The sequence below is a fragment of the Tamandua tetradactyla genome, chromosome 14, assembly GCF_023851605.1.
Source record: "Tamandua tetradactyla isolate mTamTet1 chromosome 14, mTamTet1.pri, whole genome shotgun sequence".
In the NCBI taxonomy this organism is placed as follows: domain Eukaryota; kingdom Metazoa; phylum Chordata; class Mammalia; order Pilosa; family Myrmecophagidae; genus Tamandua; species Tamandua tetradactyla.
Genome location: NC_135340.1, coordinates 44,878,313 through 44,900,118, shown reverse-complemented (window position 1 = coordinate 44,900,118; position 21,806 = coordinate 44,878,313). Strand labels below are relative to the sequence as shown.

At 35.7% G+C, this 21,806-nt stretch overlaps 1 protein-coding gene and 1 pseudogene across 1 annotated transcript; both read left to right on the top strand.

Moving 5' to 3' along the window:
• Positions 1-4,342: 4,342 nt before the first annotated feature.
• Positions 4,343-5,281, top strand: LOC143655067 (olfactory receptor 4F3/4F16/4F29-like). The gene has a single exon (XM_077126614.1). The coding sequence runs from the start codon at positions 4,343-4,345 to the stop codon at positions 5,279-5,281; it is 939 nt and encodes a 312-aa protein (XP_076982729.1).
• Positions 5,282-12,001: 6,720 nt separating this feature from the next.
• On the top strand, positions 12,002-14,859 carry LOC143655430 (olfactory receptor 4F6-like; annotated as a pseudogene).
• Positions 14,860-21,806: the final 6,947 nt, after the last annotated feature.

The following is a 21,806-nucleotide window of genomic DNA, read 5'->3' as shown; positions in this document are numbered from 1 at the left end:
TTTCCATAAATTTTGCTAGCTAAGTATCATACATACAGGAGAAATTGAAGGAAGTATTTGCTATACAACTGTTGCATCAAATGACTTTATTCATGTAGTTAAATTATGTATCAGTCAAATTTTTAATAATCATCTCCCATGTGCTTCAAAAACTACCTGATTAGGCTTCACCAGGAAGACATGGATTAAGGAGAGAACATTCTGGGTAGAAGGAAGAGCAAACATTAATAAAGCAAGAACATATCTGTCCCCCCACCTTGTTTAAGAAGCCAGGGGCTGGTGGGGTTGGGGGGTTGTGATTTAGAATTGCTGGATCAGTGTGTGTGTGTGAATGTGTGTGTGTGTGTGTGTGTGTGTGTAGAGGAGGCATGAGAACAGGAGCAGAAGGAGAGGAGGGATGGTAAACAGAAGTTGCCTCAAGAAATGTTTTCCTGTAGTGGTAAGGTTAGACTGCCTCTCCAGATAAGTTATTTCAGGTAAGAAAGTAACATTTCTAAGTTATCATCAGAGATTTCTTCCTACAAAGTTTCCAAAGTCACTTATTTCCATCTGCAGAGTCCCTGATGCAATTCTCATTTGCTTCTAGCTGAATTATTTGATTTCGCAATTATACTTACCATTTCTATGATTATTAGTAAAAACACAAATGGAATTGTGTTTGCATTTCTAAATTGTCTCTTGTTTGTGAAGTATGCTCAAAAATAAACCTTTTATTTAATACTTTTTCTTTGATATTTATCTGTTCTTCTCTTTTTTTTCTCTCACATGAGTCAACAAGAATATTAGCTTTAGATATCATGTGAAAAGTTTTGGAACTGGAAGGGACTATGAAATCATTTTCTATAGCTACCTCATTATTCATATGAGTAAGTAAGACTGTAGAGTATAAAGTGAGTTTCCTGAAGTAGAGGAGTATGTTACTGACCACACTTGAAAAGACTTTGTCTTTTGATTCCTCCTACTCCATTAGCAATACCTGAATATGATAAATGTTTCTGAGCTACAAAGCAGTATTTTTAGAGAGTTCGTGGTTTATGTTATAGTACCTATAACTAAATAACTCCATGTGAATCATGAATAGAGTGGCTTTTGATTGTGGAGCAGAAAAATGAACATCTGAATAATGAAAACAAGCATACAAACACACATGTACAAAAATCCTGGAGATACTTATGTAATTGCCTGTCTAATTTACCAATGTCCTTTGATAAAGTTTATTTTAATATAAATAAAGAAATAAACACATGCTTCTTGGAGAACTTTTTTAAACCTGACTCATGAAATATCAAAATTAAGAAAATATTTTCTTAAGAAAAAATTTCATCCCTTTTTCCTCCTTTTCTGACTTATTAATAATTTCCTCATTGGCTTGCCAGGATTCTGGGTGAAATTCGCTTTGAATAATTAACTCATTTTGGTGATCCCAAGTCTCTGTAGTAACATTTCGTCTGTACTCTCCTTTGTGCTAATTAGTCCTAGCTCCTATAACATTAGCATATTTCTACCTGTTTGTGCATGAAGTAATGCTAGTTCTAACCAAGAGAAGGTTGAATGTGGGTAACTCTTAGGAAACAATCACATAATGGACCTTTGAATGAGTGTGTAGGTGGTAAATACAGAACTATTTAGGGATATTGATAAAGTTGAGCCCCCCCAAAGTCCAGTATTGTATAGATGTTTCCTTTGACAGGATTGTTTTGTGCAGAAATCAACTAAATGCTAGCCTTACAAAAGAAACAGCTTCAACCGAGCTTGACAAGCAAAAATCAATACAAACGAGAAAAGAATAGGCAGACAGAAACTGAAGTTACTTTTTTTTTTTTTTTAAAGGAAAGACAGAGAGAAGGAAGGAAGGATAGAAGGAAGGAAGGAAGGAAGAAAGGGAAACATCTTTAAACATTTTCTTGTTTTATTGTATTTTGTTTTTCCGTTTTTTGTTACATGGGCTGGGGCCGGGAATCGAACCGAGGTCCTCCGGCATAGCAGGCAAGCACTTTGCCCGCTGAGCCACCGCGGCCCGCCTGAAGTTACTTTTTTAACCATTGATATTCAAGATTGCGACCCAGTATAAGCAGAATGGTAAAGGAGCAGTTTTGTAAGTGGGAACAGCCTCAGAGTTGGTTTAGCTGTGGAATTTATTTCATTTCTTAAGATGAAGACAGATCAGTTTGGTGTCTCCATTAATTAGTGAGTAGCAAGAGCTGAGTCTCTTTTATGCAAAGCTAAGTGACTTCATGTGGATCAAGACAATGGCAATCTAAGAACACAAACAGGATGTCCTGTGCTGCAGGTAGTTTATGGATTTGTCTTCCTTTACCAAATTATTTTAAATATCCAGAATGAATTATGGATGCATTTGAAGTCCCTTAAAAATCTAATGCCTGTGAATACTTGAGGAAAAATCTGCCATCTTCTATCTCACTGAGATCTGGCTGGGTTGCTGAGAGCAGAACACGGGACTGTAAGTCTTCTCTAGATATTGGTTAAGAGGCTGACTTGAGTGCAATAATCTCCATACCACTTACTGGTCTAATTTGTGACTGTGAGTAAGTTACTTCTCCTTTTTTGATCTCAGTTTCCTCAACTGTAAAAAGGAGTTAATACCCCCAACTTCTCAAGGAGTTTGCAAATAGCAAACAAGATAGTACGTGTGAAGCAGTTATTGTAGTTTTCTGCATATGGTTAACATTGTTTATGCTTTGTTCTTGATTGTTATCACTACTTCCAGAGATCATTTGCCAATCACTGCTCCAGGTTGGGAGATATTCCCTGATTATGTCTTGGCAGTTCATGAAACTTGGACATGAAGCTGTCTAAAGAAATTGTAGTTATCTTTTAAAGTGCAGCAAAGGTCCTAGTTTTATTTTATCTGAAGATAGTTCTGGTAATCCTGATAACCTTTGCTCATGGGAGTCTTTTCTGCTTCAGAAATCCTATGATTATGCTATTCTTTAGTCATTCTTTACATGACACATTAAATTATTTTTGAGTGTGTGTGTTCTAAAATGTAAAAGCCATAACAGAAGTGATTATTTTATTACTTAAAAACATTAATAGTGTTATGGAACAATGTGTAATTTATGGGAGACATTCAGCAAATATTTTCTGATTGATTATAGATGGTTATGATAAGGAAAAAATAAATGAGGTAGATAATTTATAATTATATGCTAATTAAATAATATAATTAGAACAAAGGGAGTTTGAGAAGATGGAGATTAATGTGTAGAGAGGGTTTTTTGGGTAATGGGACTTATATCCAACCACAGATCGAAGGGGAAAGAAGATAAACATGGTAACAATTTGGTGCAGAGAGTATCATTATTATGTTGAGCTCATTCAATACTGGGCTAGCTTTGAGTTATAAAGCAAAAGAAATTTTGTTGAACTTGGAAGTATTGCTAATCATGACCCACTTCAAAAATTTCATTTTACAGATAATGAAAGTGAGTTCAAGATGTGAGTCGACTATGGAGGGAATGGTAAAAAGAACGTACCTTCCCTTGGGCTTGATCACAGTCCTCTGATTCCAAATGAATTGTTCTTTCCACCATTTCCATGAATCGTGAAAAGCTAACATGGCATGGACAATGATTTACAGATATCCATCATACAGAATTTTATTTTCTACATTGCTTAGCTCTATCCATGTTTAGATTCTGCACCATAGATTGCTTTTTGGCATTGCCTGTTCTCTATCATAATCCTGTCATAGCTCAAATTTTGCAATCTCTTCTACAACCTGGTCTAAGCTACAAAAGCTGAAAACTTTTAGAGTTTCTACATTTTCTTTTCCCTGTATGAGGAAAAATGAATATGATTTGATGATATTTTAGAATCCTAAGGCTAAATGTGTGTTTTAATGAGCCTGATAGCAGAATAACATTGCATATAGGAGACAATGTGTTAAGGAAAATAAAAGGTCATTGGAAATTACCTGAGATTAAGGGAGAAGCCAAATACAGGGGTAACAAAGTCTGAGGGAGAAATCAATGAGTTTATTTCTATTTCCATTTCTTCTCTCAAGTTATTCCAGGAGATTTTTATGCCTCTCATAACTTTTCTTTTTATTCCGTAATTGTTTTACCTCATCTTCACATACCAAAACTTGGAGCATTTTAGGGAGGTTGAGGAGTTCCTCTGCAGTAGTATTTTGTGGCAATGAGTCCTGCTTATTTTCTTAACAGGTTAAGGATTTATACGGAGATGTTTTGGCAGTACGATATAAGACAATTTTTTTTTAACCAATGAAACTCATGCTATTAGTGACCCTCTACAAAGTCTGATTCCCTCTTCACTGTGTTTTTAGGTAATGTTAGAGTCAGCTCTTATGTCAGAGGCAATGGATATAGTCAACCATTCAATGGTGTCTGAGTTTGTGTTCCTGGGGCTCTCCAATTTCTGGGAGATCCAGCTTCTGCTTTTCCTCTTTTCCTCCACGTTCTACGTGGGAAGCTTGATGGGAAACCTCCTCATTATGTTCTCTGTGACCTCCAGCCCTCACTTATACTCCCCCATGTACTTTCTGCTGCCCAATCTGTCATTTCTTGACCTTGGAAGTTGTTCTGTTGCAGCCCCCAGAATGATTTATGACCTTTTTAGAAAAAATAAAGTCTTATCCTTTGGGGGTTGTATAACTCAGATCTTCTTTATTCATGCTATTGGGGGGACAGAAATGTTGCTGCTCATAGCCATGGCCTTTGGCAGATATGTGGCCATCTGTAAGCCCCTCCACTTCCTGACCATCATGAGCCCATGGATGTGCATTTTGATTTTCATCACTGCCTGGATCCTCGGCCACATCCACTCTGCAGCTCAATTGGCTTTTGTTGTAGACCTCCCCTTCTGTGGCCCTAATGTACTGGACAGCTTTTACTGTGATCTCCCTCAGCTCATTAAACTTGCTTGCACAGAGACCAACAGATTGGAGTTTATTGTAACAGCCAACAATGGACTCATTTCTGTGGGTTCCTTCTTCATACTGATCCTTTCTTATGTCTTCTTTCTGATCACTGTTCGGAAACATTCTTCAGGTGGATTATCCAAGGCTCTCTCGACTCTGTCAGCTCATGTCACTGTGGTGGTTTTATTCTTTGGGCCATTAATCTTCTTCTACACATGGCCCTTCCCCTCATCACATTTGGACAAATTTCTTGCTATCTTCGATGCAGTTCTCACTCCTTTTCTGAATCTAGTCATCTATACATTCAGGAACAAGGAGATGAAAGCAGTAATGAAGAAACTTTACCACCAGCTTAGGAGCTACAGAAAGATTCTCTAAATGTTTTAAAGATGTATGCTTTACTTGATGACAAGGGAAAAAAATAAAAGTTGCTGAAATCTTATAACCCTATTAATTTCTTATACTAGGTAACATTTAAGCATCCACCAGGTTGTCTTTTATCTCTAGTATTCTAGTAAATAAGGATAAAAGCAGCTAACTTTGGAGTCTATATACATTATCTTATTTAATATTCACAATAATTCTAAATGGTGAGTATTTCTACTTTGATAATTGTCTTTCTTAACTTAGGAAAAGTTTCTCATTCATTCTCCTTGTAAATATTATGTAAAAATCATACCAAAGTTCATTTTCATCTTAATCCCCTATTTTCAATAGACTTACCTCTCAACTGGTGCCAAACATTGAATGGGTTTTTTCAACAATTCAACAATGGATATTGCCATATTATACCTTTTCACTCTTACAACTAGCTTGCTATGAGTAGATGAATGTTATTTCTCCCAAACCACCAAACTTTCCTAATATCTAATTGGTTTCATTTATTCTCTCTTAGTTTAGTGTGTGTTTGCTTCCTTTTGCCCCATATCCTTAGTCTACCTATGACACCACTGACTTTATAAAAGAATTATGGAATTTTAGAATTGAAATTTCAGAGATTATTTGTTCCAACTCACTTACTTTATAAATAATTATAAAGAAAATATTCATGATAGACTATTTTTACATTAAAAATGTTTTAAATAATCTCTAGGCTCACTTGATGATTAAGATTCTTAGACTTTCTACTAAGAGATTACACCTCTGGTTTCCTAGTGCCTTTGTAGTTTTGACCTTGCTTAAAACAGAAATGACATCAGCAAGATCATTCTTTTGATTGCTAATAATTTTCCATGCTTATTTTCTGTTTCCAAGTTATTTCTTTGTGTTCAGCTTAAGAAGTAATTTTCTGAGTCAAATCCTGGTTATTTGAGCACTAGATGATCATATAATCTCTCCCTGGACTTCTCATCCATGGCTTTTATTGATGTCATTTATTAAAAAACTCCATACTTAATCAGTATTCCTTATCAATATTGCTTCCCACTGCAATGAGTACCTAAAGGGTATTCACAATCAGTACTATTAATATTTGTCAGTACTCATAAGTAGAATGTTAGAATTTCAGCTATGGATTTGTCTGTATTCCTTTGCATGCCTTTACTAGTGGATCATGTTATCTGTGACTGAACAGCTGAGCACTTTAGAACTTTTGGAAGCCCAGTGACATTATAAGTCAGAGACAAAACTCATTCTGATCTATAAACAATCTAAGCTGCTGCTTTATACACTAATGAAAAGCTATGATCCAATTACACTAATGCCTACTTATTTTAAAGTGATACATAAATATTCAATTCCTCATAAACTGGTGAATTGTGGCAGATCTTTGAAATGCATTCATCTTCTGAAAGCCCTGACAGGTTTCACGCATATGAAATCATCTTACTCTTTTATTTTCATTTTTCTTCTTATTTTATTTTGGACTTCTTTAAAATTTTAATTCATTTGTAAAATTAATATTTTAGAGAACAGTAATATATTGACCTTACATTCACTCAAGTAGTGAGAAATTTTTCTTTTTGGCAAAAATCAACCTTTGGTTGAGGATTATTCTATGTATGAAATTGGTCCTTTTCCTTCTTGGTAAGCCTTGTTCACACATCCCTTTCTCTTGATGACTTCAGAGATCACCTCTTTAAATATTAGCCTTACAATCATTTTGTGATTCTTTGACTTTCTATTGGACAAATGGAAACTTAGTTTTACAGCCACTCAAGTAAAATCCTACCACATTCAGGTCAGATTATCATTACCCTACTTGCTCTTAACTTCTTAATTTATAAGCCTGACAGAAACTTCCAGAGTTCCCTTTTCAACTGTCTGAATTCTCACAGCATTCAAAGAGTCTGTTCATTGTTTTTGTCTCACTACCACCAGCAACACCACCACCCAGAACATTTACTGAGAACTTGCAATGTGAAGGTTATTATCCTAAGCTCTCCTCATTGAATTCTCATAGCAGTAAGGTAGGTAATATTCTCATCTGCATGCTTCAAATGATGTAACCGAGACACAGATAGATAGTTGAGCTGTAATATAAATCCACGCAACTTTTCTACAGTATCCTTGCCCTTTATCCCCACACTCCACTGTTTGCCAAGATGGTGGATCTCTTTCATCTGTACTTCAAAAATACAAAGCACATTTTATCTCTTTATCTGAGAGCATAAAATAATGAACAGAAACCATGTATCAACTCAAAAATATATGCTATTCAAGATTTATGTTCTATTATTTTAACGCACCATTAAAATCTCCATCTATTTAGCATTCAAATGGGTTAATATTCAGAGATAATTTTTATGATAAAATAAATTTGCAGTTTTCTCATGTTCAAGCTCAGTTAGGTGTGAATGGAGAGATGTACTTCGTCTACTCCTTGGAGATGTTTATTCTCTTAGAAAATCGTATTATTGGAGAGATGATGGAGGCATCTTCCATATTTCATGGGGTTCCCTTATTCTCAAGAACCTGAAAATTTGCATTCTCATCCATGCAGAGGATCAAACAATTTTAATAAGATTGAACAAATTATTCACTGCTTCCTGATTCTATAGCATTCTGCTTTTCCAAAGTATACCAACAGGACTTTAAAGAAAAAAAAATGAACACTAAGTTTCCAGCACAGCTCTTTCTCCAGAATCCTCTTTCACCTTAGCCTATCATTTTAACCAGTAGAAGCTTCTTTTGGGATGGTCTCTGCATCACATTAATAGATTTTGAAATAACAGATTTTGTATTTCAATGGCTAGTGGACAGGGATTTATTTTTATTTCTTTAACTTTGAGGCTCTGTTGAGTTTTCAAAAACTACAATTGAAAACTGAATGTCAAATGCTTTAAAGAAGGCACTTATGGTGGTGTTACTGTGACAAATTATGTTAGGAAGAATGTTTTGTCAATATGATGATGTTGTGATTGTTTTACTCTAGGCTTTATTTAACATGGAGCCTGCAACTCCAACAATAATGGCAGAGATGCAATTTGGTACAATTGCAAAGTATATGGTAATATATATATATATATATATATATATATATATATAGAGAGAGAGAGAGAGAGAGAGAGAGAGAGGCAGAATAACATTTATTCTTTCTCTTGTCTTGTGAATTCTGAAGTACATATGGCTAGAAAAAGTTGAGCGAAGACTTGAGAAATTTTTCATGACAGAGCTTTAATTACATTGTAAAGAGGATAGTTCTGTAGAAATTCTGTATGGACTTGGTTATTTCATTACAGTCTAAGAACTAAGTCACCACTTGGTTGTCTAGAACTTCATTTTCTCAGAATATTCACAAATAATCCCTCTGTGGGAGAATGACTCCTGAGATCAAACCCACAAGTTGCTTATATATAGCTTACTATCTCTATTAATTATTTGTAATAAGCAAAATGCCAAGGAGTATCCAGCAATGGAGGTCTCTGACTAAATCATTTTGTCTTTCTAGGAACAGTGATGCAGAAAGTTGAATATACTCCAGAAGGCAGAAGTTAGGCTGATAGTCTCAATGCCTAAAGGCATTAAGCAGTTTTCAAAATCACTTTATATGTGCCTGGTGGGGAAGAAGATACAAAGATGAAAAACACACAATTCCAAGTTTCTAAGATATTACTGTAAGGTAGAGGAGAGGGATTGAAAGCAAATTATTGCAAGGCAGCATGATAAATGTCATAATCAATGTATCTCTAACTTTATCTCCATGTCCACATGATAAAAGACTACTTAGAAAAGAGGCGACCATTCTATAGTCAACACTAAGGTCCTAGATATTTGAGTGAGGTCATCTTAGACCCTCCACCTTGGTCTAGTTGTCAGGTAATGGTTGCCTCATGAGGGAGCCCGGGGGAACCAGCAGAACTGCTCAGCTGAACTTTGTCCAAATTGCAGATTTATAAGCAAGTAAAATGTTATCAATTTAAGCTACTTTGAAACATAGCAGCAGATAACACACACACACACACATAATACTTTGTATAATTATAGTTTATCAATGGTCCTTATAGATTCTCTGTTCTTTTTAAATGTAAAAATACAAAATATAGCCAGAAGAGATTTTTCTTTTCTTTAAAAAGCAAGCTGTGATACATTAATATCATTAGAGATTTGCCTCATCTCAGCTCCACCAGAGTCTTGAGCTCATCCCTCGTGGTGCTCTTTTACCAACTTAGTCATCTCTCCAATTCCAACATGCAGTAAAGAACTAAGACTTGACTGACCAAATGCACATTTTATTACCTCTAATTTAGTTATCTTTTCTAGAAGGGCATGGGTCATATTCTGGACAGCAAGTTGGTGGCCTCTCTTTCTACCTCCTTCTCTCCTTTTCTTTCTTCTAGAGATGAGAAGCATTATTTTCAAGGTTTAAAATTATATATGATCATTCTTAAGGAATTTCTTCCCTCACAAATAAGAGAAACAGACAAAAAGATTAAAAGCTTTAAGTACTACATAAACTATCCCTAGTCCTTCTCCCTTGTTTGATTTAAGTGACTATTCACTAGATTTTCACTTTGTTTCCTCTGGTCAAACTTGTGTGATCCCCATAAGCAATTCCCTTGGGAAAATGTACTCAGGGATGGAATCCCAGATCTCTGCATGTAAGTAACTTACTTCTCTGTGCTGCTTATTAGCTCTCTTTCCTGATACAGAAGTATTATATATAGGTCTTTATTTCAGATGATAATATTTCAGAGAGGAGCTCTGCATTCTGTGGTTCTCTGGCTCTTTGATGATTTGGACATCTTTGGCCTAGACTCAGGTAAGTTCATATGGATGGAGATGAGAATTTCAAATGGAGTTGAGTAGAGTAATGAGAGAGGAATCTGATGAACCAAAAGAAATATATCAACTCTGTCATTCGGTGAGGAGATGGGAGCAGATCAAACTCACAGGGAAAATACAGAAGACAGTGGAATGAGTGGAGTCAAGTCATGACTTTGAGTTCAGTGTTGGAAACACTATCCTGGTAATGTTTCCAAGGGCCTCCAGGCAAAGAATAAAGTAAGTAGCAGAATATTTGATTCCAGTGGGAGTACAATGTAAAGAATTTCGGCCAATACTAAAGAAACTAACTTTGATTTATTATGATTTCTTGGCAATTAGATCTTTGCAAAGATAGGATCATCAGAGCAAAGGATGTATGGGTCTCTTTAACCTGGACAGACCAGAAGCTATGGGTCAAGCATATTAATTCTGAATTTGCCACCAACTTTGTTCTGTAGCTTCAACAAAACCATTAGCCCTTTTGGTACATTGCATTCCTTACCTGTAAAATAAAAGGATTTCACAGTCGGTCACAATGCTTCGTTCAGGTCACCATCCTATCAAAAATTAATAGCAATAATAGTCTTGTTCAAAACAGGGCCTGCTGCATTGATAGTTGTAAAAATGAAGTGTTGGTGCATACCACTTCTGCACCTATTCCTGAATATCTTTCTAATATTCTGAAATATTTCAGAGTACTAGCCTTTTTTTTCACCCATTTCAGTAAGAATAAACTAGTTGAGAACTTCTTGGATGATCAGATTTTCCAATGTCTCTGCAAATTTAATTTATTTTCCAGTAACTCCAGTCAAATTCAAAGTTTGTTAGTAACTCCAAGTTTAAGATTATTAAGGAAAGGATTGCAAATCTTTAATTGAGTGAACCCAAAAGTTCATCTACTTTGGAAAAAATTTAGAAATGCTTGTTAGCTTTGCTTGAATTGGTAGCAAATCCGTATGATCTATAGTTATTTTCCTGTTTCTGATGACCAGTACAAAGATGAGCATTGCTGAGCAGAGGACTGAATGAATTGGTCTCTGATGATTTCTGAAGTCCATCTCATTTCTTACATTCTCTCTTTAGTGGTGGGAGTGTGGTCAGAGGTTGTAGTATGTGTTAAAACACAGTTGTGGGACTCAGAACACTACTAAGGTACAATGGGTTTTAGTTGCTGTTCACTATCAATAATGTATTTTTTCACAATAGTGAGTTAAGTGGACAGCTTAACTTTTGTCTTAACTGAAAAGATCATATGTGAATTAGTGTTCTGCTCTTGTTAAAAAGGGATATTTAGTGGAGACAATGCAAAATATTGCTCCTGAAAACTCATGTTTTCAATATAGACAGAATCTGAAAGGCAGGCTATGAAGTGTTGCCTCTAACAGTGAGGGAATATGCCTGTTTTCCAACTGCTTACCAACATTTTAATCTCTGGTAGGTTGATACATAAAAAATGCCATCCTTTTTAAAGATAAAGCTAAGGTGTGTTGAAATGAAAATGTACCTGGGATGAGCAGGAATCGCAAGTATTGTAAGAGTAACTTTAAGTTTCCAGGAAGTAACTTAGAATTGAATTGTTTGCTTAGATAACTTTCAACAATAGTCATGATGCTGATGATAATCAATGTGAAAGGGACTTAATTGAATCAAAGCTCAACTGCTCTTTATGATTGTGAGTATAATTTATACCATTAACCTGTAGACATATAAAAATGTATTTTAATGGCACATTTAAGAACATTATTTGCAATGCCAGGATATTAAATTGTGGTCTTTGCTAGATCATTATTAGAACATTTTTATTATGAGTGTTTCTCGGTTTGGTTAACATGACATAAGGAAAATTTTTCTTCATGCACCATATGTGAGGGTAAGGCTGTCAAAGAGAGCGTCATGGAGGGGGTAGTTTTCCAGTGTGGGTGATGAAGGATGGGAAGTATTAGAGATGCAATGAGGGCAGGACATTGCAGACTACCGAGTGAAGAATTTAGACAGAAGATGAGCTGAAATATCTGAGCGTTTGTATGAGGGAAGATGGTGTATTCAGGGCATAGCTAGCAAAGAGGAAGAAGTTTAGTTTAAAATACAGGGTTTAAAGAGGAGCAGAAAAATTTGGCTAAGACCCTGGAAGAAGTTTTTATCTTTATTTTTAATTTAAGAGATGAAGTCTGATTATATTTCCAAAGCATTTAATCTCCGAAGACACATATTGTGTAATTTTCCAAATCAACATACATTTTATTTTTTGTAAAACTAAAATTGACACATGCTCACTACAAGTGAAAGTTCTTTTCAACCTCATAATTTTCTCAATCCCATTTGTCAGAGACAAGCATTAATGGCTTTTTTTTTTTTCACCCAGGCAGGCGTTGGGAATTGAACCCAGGTCTCCGGCATGGCAGGTGAGAACTCTGCCAGTGAGCCACTGTGGCCCAGTATTAATAGCTTTTTAAAAATTAAACTAGACATTTTGTGTCTATTTTTTATTTTACTTATTTAATTAATTATACTTTTAAATCCAAATGGGGTAAGGTGAGGTCAGGAATCTGCCATATTTTGAATCTGTCCTAAGTACATAGGCCTATCTTAGTATCATAAATGACTGCATATTATTCCATAGGAGGGATCCAATATTGATTATTTAACTAGTTCCTTATTTGTGCCCATTTAAGTTATTTCCAGGCATTTGTTCTTGTAAATAATACTTCGGTAAACATCTTTATATCTATTTATTTGTCCACTTTGTTCACATAAATATATACATCTGTCCAGTAATTTTTTTATTAGAAGTAGAATAGCAGAGTTAAAGTATTCATGTAAAATGTTGAAAATTATTACAAAATTGGAAAATGTATTTATCAGTTTTTTATTCTACATCCACCAGTTATGAGGCTACCTAATTGCTCTTTTTCTCCCAAATTCTGTATTTTGTTCAATGTTGAAATCTCTGAGTATGCAAAAAGGAAAAGCTAGCATATCAATATTCATAAAAAATTAGATGTTTTAGTATTCATTTATTTAATTGTTATTGGTTTAAGTATTTTGTATGCAAATAAACAGCACCATTTATAAATCCTGTGATATTTTTATTCTTAATCTTTTTTCTCTTTTCAGAATTTAGGACTCATCACTCTCATTCTGGACTCTCTTTTACTTGATGTCATATATCCTCCCTCCTGCCTCCTTTCCCCACCCCCAGTTGGGATGTGTATTCAGAATTATGTCACTTTCTCTAGCAATTATCTTCCTCCTATGTAACAGCAAGTGCCATGCTCTGGTATCATCTACTTCAATCTTTCCTGCCCCCATTGAAAAAACTCATCATGTCTGCCCAATTCAGAGATAAGAGAAATTTACATCTCTTGGCTTTAAAAACCACATATAAAGATTTTTAAAGAATTGATCAATTGATTATAGAAATGGTATTATTCTAAAGCATGTTCAAACTATGAAATCCACTGTCACCTAAGTATTTTATATAGTTCATTTATAAAAATCCTTTCAACCTACAGTCATATATGTAGTAACAGAAATAATGTCACTTAAAAATACAACAGAACTATCCATCTAAATAAGTAGAAATGTCCTTATTTTGTGCAATGCATTTTTGTCAATAAAATGTACAACAGAGGACTATGAATAGCTTTGTGACTGAAATAGTCTCCAAAGGCATCATTAGCCTTTGCCCTGTTTCATGACAACTATTGAATTGTCTGAGATTTTGCCAAGATCAGTGTTATTTCACCTAACTCAGAGTTCCCCCTTACTCTCCTCTTTCAGACAGCATGAGAGCCATCACTGCCGACGGAGGTAACGGATGGAGCCAATCACTTGGTTATTTCTGAGTTTGTCTTCCTGGGACTCTCCAATTCATGGGAGATCCAAATTCTTCTCTTCTTCTTTTCCTCTGTTTTCTACGTGTCAACCCTGATCGGAAACCTCCTCATTGTGCTAACTGTGACCTGCAGCCCTCATCTACAGTCTCCCATGTACTTCCTTCTGACTAACCTTTCCATTATTGATATGATATTTTGCTCTTCCACAACTCCCAAAATGATTTATGACCTTTTCAGAACACGCAAAGCCATCTCCTTTGGAGGTTGTATAACTCAGGTTTCTTTATTCATGCTACTGGGGGGACAGAAATGGTGCTGCTCATAGCCATGGCCTTTGACAGATATGTGGCCATCTGTAAGTCCCTCCGCTACCTGACCATCATGAGCCCACGGATGTGCATTTTGCTTTTAGTTGCTTCTTGGATTATTGACCTTATTCATTCAGTGACCCAGTTGGCTTTTGTAATAGACCTACCTTTATGTGGTCCTAATGAACTAGACAGCTTTTTCTGTGACCTTCCTTGATTTATCAGACTTGCTTGCATTGAGACATACACACTGGAGTTCATGGTCACTGTCAACAGTGGCTTTATCTCTGTGCTCTCCTTTTTAATTCTGATCATGTCTTACATCTTTATATTAGTCACTGTTCAGAAAAAAACTTCAGGTGGTTTATCAAAGGCTCTCTCCACTCTGTCAGCTCATGTCACTGTGGTGGTTTTATTCTTTGGGCCATTAATCTTCTTCTATACATGGCCGTTTCCCACATCACATCTGTATAAATTCCTTGCCATCTTTGATGCTGTTGTCACTCCTTTTCTAAATCCAGTCATCTACACTTTCAGGAATAAAGAGATGAAGGTCGCAATGGGGAGAATATGCATGCAATTTGTACATTTCAATAAAATCATTTAAACATATTGAATATGTAGAAATCAGCAAAGTATACTAGAATTTCAGTATATACTAGTTTGTGATGTGTCTCCCCCACAACCCGTGTCCCCCCAAATTGAATTGCAATGCCATTCTCTGGACACTGCTTATGTAGGTGATTAAAAGTGGTGGCTACTTTAGCTAACCATTTTCAAATATCTTACCTCTATATAGTGCCAAAGTAAGTTAATATAATTGTGAAACTCTTGATTTTGAAAGTCATTATATGGCTCTATTGCCCATTTCCTATTTTTCCCATGTTAAGTAATCTATGTCATTTTAATTGTAATATTAATGTGTGCCTCTTCTGATTTGTCTTACTATACAGCTGATTTGTGTTTTGTCTTTTCAGTTCATTATCTGTTAGTTTCCCTTGTATGTTTATTTACTAATCTGGCTTTTTCAGTATATCATTCAGGGTTCAGTCAGGAGACAGAAACCACACCCATTTTTTTAATAGAGAAAGGCTGATATAGACCATTTTTAAAGGTGTAATATCATTATTTTAAAAAGAAAGAAATCTAAGATATCACAGATGTAGCAATTGTAGGGAGCAGCCTCTGCTCCTAGGGATGGACACATAAAGGGACGAGATTATTAAGACTTAGATGCTTGGATAAAGGATCTTGTAGAGTTGAAACTCAAGCCTCTGAAAAGAGGGTGCTAGTGTCTCTGCACTAGATGAGGATACTGAGAGTGTTATGCAGCCCCTGAGGAATGAATACTAGCTAGCTGGTGCAGATTTTCTTGAGTAGGATGTGATGAGTCTAGCTGGAAAAACTGCAGCTGGGTTTAGCTGCTCCTTTGGAAAGTAAACAAGACTGCTGAGGTGAAGAAATGTGATTTCTTCCCAACTTTCTGGGCTTGATACTTACAAGCCCAGCAAGCAGGGAGGGAGTCCACAGAAAGCAAACAGGAAGGAGAAAGTCCCTTCTTCCTTCACTAGTCTTGCAGTCTCCCTCTAGTATCCTAAAACAGGAAGGAGTTGGCAAAGAAGAAATGCAGTTTGTAGAGCCTCAGCTCTTGTATCATAGAGAATATAGAAAGATGCCTTTAGAAGTCAGAGATATGCTTATATAGTACATGCAGTTATTTAGGAAACCATTAAGCTTATAATAGATTTATAGAATTTTTAAAAATTTAGAGTAAAATATAAATAATTTCATAAAATTTTTCCATTTTATGAAGGTTAAGCTTCAAGTACTGTACTGGAAAATTAAATGATTAGCCCATCAAAAATAATATATGGAGCAACCAAATCTAGGAAATATGTTCACAGGACCCTGGTCCAGTGCCCTTTCCTGCCTTCTGTCATTTTAGATATTTTTTTCCTCGGTTGACAAGTCTAATGTCCCCACCGGGCTGTGAATTTTTCATTGACAGACTATATCATTCATCCTGTATTTTGAATGTCTGTTCTCTCAAATTGCAAATGTTAATGAATTATTTTCACTTAATAACTCTATTTGACCTTATTCTGCATTTCTTTTTCTAATCCTAAGTGTTTTTTTAATAAGACTTTTATTTTGAAATACTTTTAGATTTACAGAAAAGCTGAAAAGATAGTCCTGAGAATTTCATGTATCTGCCACCGAATATCAGTTTCTCCTAATGCTGTCCTCTTAGATTTTCATAGTACATTTGTCAAACTGAGAACTCTACATTGGTACAGTACTATTAACTATACTCTAGACTTTATTCAGATTTCACCAATTATTCCATAAATTTCCCTCTTTTGTTTCAGGATCCAAGCTAGAATACCATAATATATATGTTATAATCCATTACTATTATAATAGTTATAATGTCTCTTTAGTGTTCTCAGGTTTGTGACAGTTTTTCAGTCTCTTGTTTTCCATGGCTGTGATGGTTTTGAGCAGTATTGGTCATATGTTTTGAAAAATATCCCTCAAATTGGGTTTGTCTGAGATTTTCTTCATAATTAGACTTGGGTTCTGTGTTTTTGGAAAGAATATCACTGAAGTAAAGTCCCTTCTCACCACGTCATTTCAGCAGGTGCACGATATCTACATGACGTTACTAGTGAGGTTAATCTTCACCAGTTGGGTAAATTACTTGATCCTAATGAAAATGAGACTTACTAGATGTTTCTGCATCTGCCATTTGTGTTTGTCCTTTCTACTTAGGTAATCCAGACCTCCACTCCCAAGTTATCTATGGACTTGTTAAAGTTGATTCTGACTTCTGAATAGTAGATATTTCTTAGGTTTATTTCAACTCCATCGTATCTTGTTTGGGCTGTAAAAGCAAGCATTGTATATGATTGCTACTGGTCCTCTCCTCTTGTTCTGGCTTTAATTCAGTTACTTTTGTTTCTATCCAGGTGGGCCCCAGGGTTCCTCTCTTGAGTTTTCTGGTATTAAGATTTTCAAATTGTTGTTTGCATCTGGTACCTCTGTTTCCTGACTGCTCCTTTTCCCCAGCAGCCCTCGCTGGACTCCCTTTGGTTGTGTAATCACCTAACTATCCCTTGACACTTAAAGTCCCACCCAGTTCCTCTGTGCCTGATTATATTTGAGTGTGCATTTGAACACTTTTCATGAATTATTGACACTGTCCTATAACAACATGACTAGTGATGGCTTCCTAGACCCTCAGCCTGGGGTTCAGAACAGTGTTGAAGAAACTCCTTTTTCCCCTTCATAATTTTTAAGGCTGGGATTTATTCATTACCTAGATTGATCACTTGTTTTATTTTTTCTATCACCATAAAATAGGGATTAATAAGTTGAAGGATCAAGGCCTTCCGGTGCCCTGAGAGGCATGATCCCAGTCATATGTAGCTTTTTCATTGTCATTATGTGAGATAATTGCCTAATAAAATATTCAGAAGTCCATCTTTCCAGCCAAATTCTATTATCCTAAGGAAACGTTTCAGAAAGGATCTTTTGGTCAGTTGTACACACAAATTTAATGCTTACTTACATTTGGGATTAATGCTTTTAGAGAATGAAAAAGGTGGGGACAGGGGGTGTCTCTTGTGTTTCAGGTTTTTGTTTGCTTACTTTTTCCACTTGCCCTGAATAAAAGTGGAGAGTCATGAATGATTACTATCATTTTACTCATCAAAATACTATTTTTTAAAATAATTACATGTCTTATCATCTCTAAAAAACGTCATTTTGGCCATGATGGTGGAGACTATTAGATGTTCCTCGATACATCATTTTTAATTTTTTTCTTTCTTAGAAATGGACTCCCATAGCTTTTGCTGTGAACAAGGCTATCTGATAGAAACTACACTTCTTACCCTCCCCTTCAGTTAGGTGTGACCATATGACTAAGATACAGAAAATGGGATATAAGCAGAATCTCTCCTTAAAGGGAAGAGATATGCTTCCCTCCACCCTTATTCCTTTCTGCTGGTGGGAGAGTGCGGGCAAATGGCTGTAGCTCCAGCATCCACTTAACACCATGACGTGATTTGCAATGGTTGCTTGGCAAGGTGAAGTCACAGGAGAATAGGAGGCCTAAACTTCCTAGCTACGTGGAGAGAGTGAAGTGATGACTGGGAATGTTGGCCCTTTTAAGGGGCAAAGGCAAAGTGCACTCCATGTATGCCATTCATTAACCATAAGTAGCCCTATCTGATTTCCCAAGTTTGTGCCCCAATTGTCTTCTTTAAAACAGAATTGGAGTAGGGTCTTCAAGACCCTTGTCTTTTTCAGACATTAACATTTTGGTGCCTGATTCATAATGAGTTCTGAGACAAGAGCTTAGGTAGTAGATGAAACTTCAAGAAATTTGTGACATTGGCTATGTATTAATGAGCATATGTGTATTTCAGAATTTTAACAACTGGTATGTTCACAGTGGTGTATTCCAGCTGGATATTAGCATTATTTGGGTGGGGTTTGGAGGAAACTGGAGGCAGTTTTATCTAACTTTTGCACAATCTTAAAATGAGGCCCTGGAACACCCGGAAGTAGTCTGGGTGTCCTTCATTAGGGGATCGGACAGGCAAAAAGTAGCACATACCCACCATGCATTCCCATGTAGTATTTAGAAGTAAAAGCAACATGGGCTAAGTTAAAAAAAGAATAGAATGAGATGTATTACAATGTTTTTTATGTACATGCATACAAAACAATAATCCTTGTTTTACAATAACACATATAACAACAGACAAACATTAAATTCATTAGGTTGGCTGCATATGGGGTAAAGGAAATGGGAGTGCGGGAGTGGAGATAAGAGGAAATAGAAAGTAAGACATGAGAAGGGACTTGTAAACTGATGATAATAATTTACCATGGTCTAAGGAATATGACTACTTCAGTCTTCTTCACCTGAGACTAAAATGGACAGAAGCAAGCTCCATTGATTCCTCTTAATATTTTGAGATGAATCTTCATATTCATATTATCTCTGCCTTCAAATGACAGACCCAGGAAAGGACAATGTCATTATTTTGACAACTGGATTCTTTGGTTAAATTCAACAAATAGATCTCAGGCTCCCTTGATTGCAGGAAAATGTACAGGTTGATTTGTAAGAAACAAATATGAGTTACACAAATCCTTTATTTAAAAAAACTTACAATTTGGTAGGTTTTTCAATTATAAAGGTCACCGTAAGCTATTTTTAATTAGATTTTAATTAAAAATTAAATAGATTAGTTTAAATTAGTTTTCAATTACATTTTTTCTTTCACTTGCTTAGTTTACTTATATTGAGAAAACTGATATTTATAAGGATGTTTTGTATATTTGCATGAGCTTCTTGGAAAATGAATATTATCAAATTACAGAAAAACAATTTCATTCATGAGGATAAAATTATTAGATAGAAACAAATGGCAGAGACTGCTTTTCTTTGATTTAGTGTCTTTTTCCTTTCCTATAACCCATTATCAGCATTTTCCCATTGTTGTTTTGATCACACATATTTCAAGGAGGCAATTTCCTTGACTAGTTAAATTTAGTTTGGCAGTCCCAGGTCACTTTTCTCCAGTGCACTTAATTAGGTTTTATTTCTGTTTATGGAAACATTGTATATACCTCTGCGTGTTTGAGATAATTTTCACTGAATAGGTACAAGGAAAGGATGGGGATGAAGTTGATAACAGAAAGAAGATATTAAACTAGATAAAATTCAGTGACGAGGAAGACATGGGTAATTTCTTGCTATTTGCACATATCAGCTAAGTGTTGACTTATGGGCAAAAAGAAATGAGGTGTGGGTAGTGGGGAAGATGGTGAGCTCAACAGGAGAATAAATATGAATGGTTCTGGATGTGGAGAATGAGAATCGACTTTAATTTTTCAAAAGGATATAGGAATGTCTTGGGACCCAAAGGTAAAACTGAGGATATGCTGCAGATTCCGGAGTCTGCATGTTGCCATGGTTCAGGGCAGGACTAGAATGCAAATTAAGTTATCAACTGTATCCAGGAGTCATAGAGAAATTATTTAGCACAGAAAGTAAAGACAAATATGCTTTTTGCCTTCGTAACATACTTCTTGTCTGCTTTACTTCTGTCTTTAGAGAAAACACAAGCTATAAAGATAGGTACTAGTGATAAGTGCAGTTTTATGGAACAAAACATCAATTATGAAGGCCCAAGCTGGATAAAGAATGATTGAAACCTTAGTCAGAAGACAAACAGCAAGGAATCTAACTCACCCAAAACTAAAATAATGTAGTAGCAATAAATTTCAATGATGGAGGAATGGAGAGAATCAGTAGGAAACTGAATTGTAATAATTGAAATAATTCTTCCTGTTCCTGTATCTAGTTTTAGAACTGGTGTTAGCATTTTTTCCTAGGTCACTGCAGTGAGATGCTTGGTGGTAAGATTGGATTGTTTAGACAAGAAGTACAGAGATAAAAGGATAGAAGATGAATCCTAAGAGAAATGACTAAAGGTATTAAGGGATTAAAATTAGAGTATAGACATGAATGATCTTTTTTGCTTTGTCCCAATTCAAGTATATTGAATGGTTATGTGAGAGAGCTATTCACAATTTTTTTTAATATCCCAGAAGCAGAATTAAGTGGACATGAGCTTATTTGAAAGGATGAGAGATCTTCTTTTCATAAGGAAGAAACTTTGGACTATTATGTTAACAAAAAACAGGAACAAGGAAATGAATTTTCAAACCTTGAAAATGAGGAAGAACTGAATTGTTTTGGGTAGAAAAACAGAAGAAAGAAACTGAGTCAAAAATATTTTTAGATCCCTTCCAACTCAATGATTCTTTATTCATTGGAGATAATGAACATACCTCTCTTTTAAAATTTATAAAATAACTGTGAATCTGATCTAAGAGGTCGTCCACATCCAATTTCACATAGATCAAAATTGAAGTGATGATTTCCTCAAATTGCTGCGTCCCTACCATCATGCCCACTTTGTTCATGAACCCTTTGGGCAATGATAAGTGTGACTGAGAAAGAGGAAAACTTGTATCAACAGGATAGGTCATGTTATCTACTTGATTATTAAAACCTTTCTCTGCTGAAGCCAACCTCTTGTGAGCATTCACATAGGACACAAATATCTTCATGTTTTTTGTCCATTCAGAAATATCTATCCAAACATCTCTTCTCTACACCTCTTTGTCACCAATTTTCCAATCATGCTCCCTTGAAGTCCTTGACCATGTAGCCAAGCCATTACCAACAGCCCATGAGTCAGTATGCAAATGCGCCACTAGTCAGTTGTCCTTCAAAGCAGAATGAACAACCAGGTGCACTGTTTGAAGTTCCACCCACTGGGATGATTTCCTATCACCACTGCCCCTTAAGGAGATCCCAGAAAAGGGTTGCTGTGCTCCAGGTGTCCACTTCTGAGTGATCCTTGCATATCGTGTAGAACATTTGTAAACCAGGCCCAAGTTTTCTCTTTCTCAGTCAACTGACTGTAAGGAACAGCCCAAGAGGCCATAGCTCTGTCTGGGAAATAG

What these genes read in the sequence shown, in the direction of transcription:
- LOC143655067 (XM_077126614.1), top strand. Translation starts at nt 4,343, where the DNA reads ATGGATATAGTCAACCATTCAATGGTGTCTGAGTTTGTGTTCCTGGGG.